Source organism: Rhodamnia argentea, chromosome 1, assembly GCF_020921035.1.
Source record: "Rhodamnia argentea isolate NSW1041297 chromosome 1, ASM2092103v1, whole genome shotgun sequence".
Taxonomy (NCBI): Eukaryota; Viridiplantae; Streptophyta; class Magnoliopsida; order Myrtales; family Myrtaceae; genus Rhodamnia; species Rhodamnia argentea.
Window position 1 is genome coordinate 13,815,227 of NC_063150.1, and position 1,515 is coordinate 13,816,741.

The following is a 1,515-nucleotide window of genomic DNA, read 5'->3' on the forward strand; positions in this document are numbered from 1 at the left end:
CCATCTGGAGATCAGCCCAGCCTTGGGCGAGCTCGAGATTGCTGGGACCAACCAAAACCAGAAGGCAAAAAATATATATATATAAAAAAGAAAAAGATAAATAATTAAGAAATATTTTATTTTTAAAAAATGAAAACAAAACAGAAAAATAAAATATTATTAAAAGATTTCCATGGAGGAAAAATAAATTCAATTTTTCATATAGGACGATGGAAAGTATTTTTCAGTTCTTTTTCATAGTTTAGCCAAATATAAAAAAAAATTACCATTTTCCTGAAAAATAACTTTTAGCAAAATATTTTCTAAAAACCTTGCATTTTCTACTAAACAAACGGGTGACGTGAACAACTTGTAATCTACGCATCATTCGACTCTAAAGTTGGTGGAAACCATAGCCTTTGCTCGTGCATTGCTCTTTCTCCAAGCAAAAGGCTACGAAATTCCATATCTCCTCGCCAAGAAAGATCCTTCCCTAATGATCGCAAGACAACATCTTTGCCTTTCCCCCTTTTTATCCAAAAGAGAACGTGGAATTCATATTCATATTCACGTCCACTCCTCACAAGTAACCTCCTTCATTCTCTTCGTCACCAAACGCAATCGATCCACAGGGATTTTAAGATCACGAACGATCCCTAACCTCTCCGCTTTCTTCCATCCCGCAATCCCTCAACAAGCCACGAGATGTCGCTGCAGCTCCGTCAACCGCCCCCGCCCCTGCTGCCGCCGCCGCAGCCCGTCCTGGTGTACCCCAACACCTTCGCGAGGCCGCCGCCGTCCCAACAGCACTCCCACTCGAGCGGGTCTTTCGGGAAGGTGTTCTTGGTCCTCGCGATTGTCCTCGCCGTGTCCGCCATCGCCTGCTTCTTCGGCAGGTTCTGCGGCCGCCGGTCGCGCAGCAGCGACCCGTCCGCAAAACAAAACCGCCAGACTCGTCCCGGAGGGCACGATGTCGAGTTCGGCGTCAACGGAAGGAATCGAGGCGCTGCTGACCCAACAGCGGGCAACGTCGGGGGATCCAAAGCAACTGAGGCTGACAAGGATAAGGCGGGTTTAGGTGGAGGGTAGCAGTTCCAGACTAGGGATGGAGTCGACGAGCCAAAGCCCGGTGCATGATCACATGCATCCCGTTCAAGCGCATCCCGTCGTTTTAGCTTGTATGTCAATTATCGTTGTCTTTGTCGCGGACGCTTGTATCTATTTCGATGATTACCAAAGCACGAAAGAGAATGAATCTGTGTTCTAGCATGCCTGCACGTCGTTTCCTTTGTTACTTCCAAGGATTTGGTTAATCCCCCGCTTTAAGACGTCTCACTTGTTAAGCAACTAATTAAGGAAACTTATACGGTTTCTAATGCACCGTTTGCTATCGTGTTATGCACGGCCAATGCCACGAAAATCGACTTATTCTAGATAAAGCATGCGTCACAAGTGTTTCGGAGGGACTCTTTAACACGACTCGTGCTGTAAAATTCATCTCGACCATTTGATATCATAAATCCGAAGGAGGTGGAA

General features: G+C 46.0%; 1 protein-coding gene across 1 annotated transcript; it reads left to right on the forward strand.

Annotated features, from left to right (window-relative positions):
• The first annotated feature begins 684 nt into the window (after window positions 1–684).
• Window positions 685–1,068, forward strand: LOC115730311. Its single transcript, XM_030660946.1, has one exon. It carries the CDS (start codon window positions 685–687, stop codon window positions 1,066–1,068), a length of 384 nt encoding a protein of 127 aa, XP_030516806.1.
• Window positions 1,069–1,515: the final 447 nt, after the last annotated feature.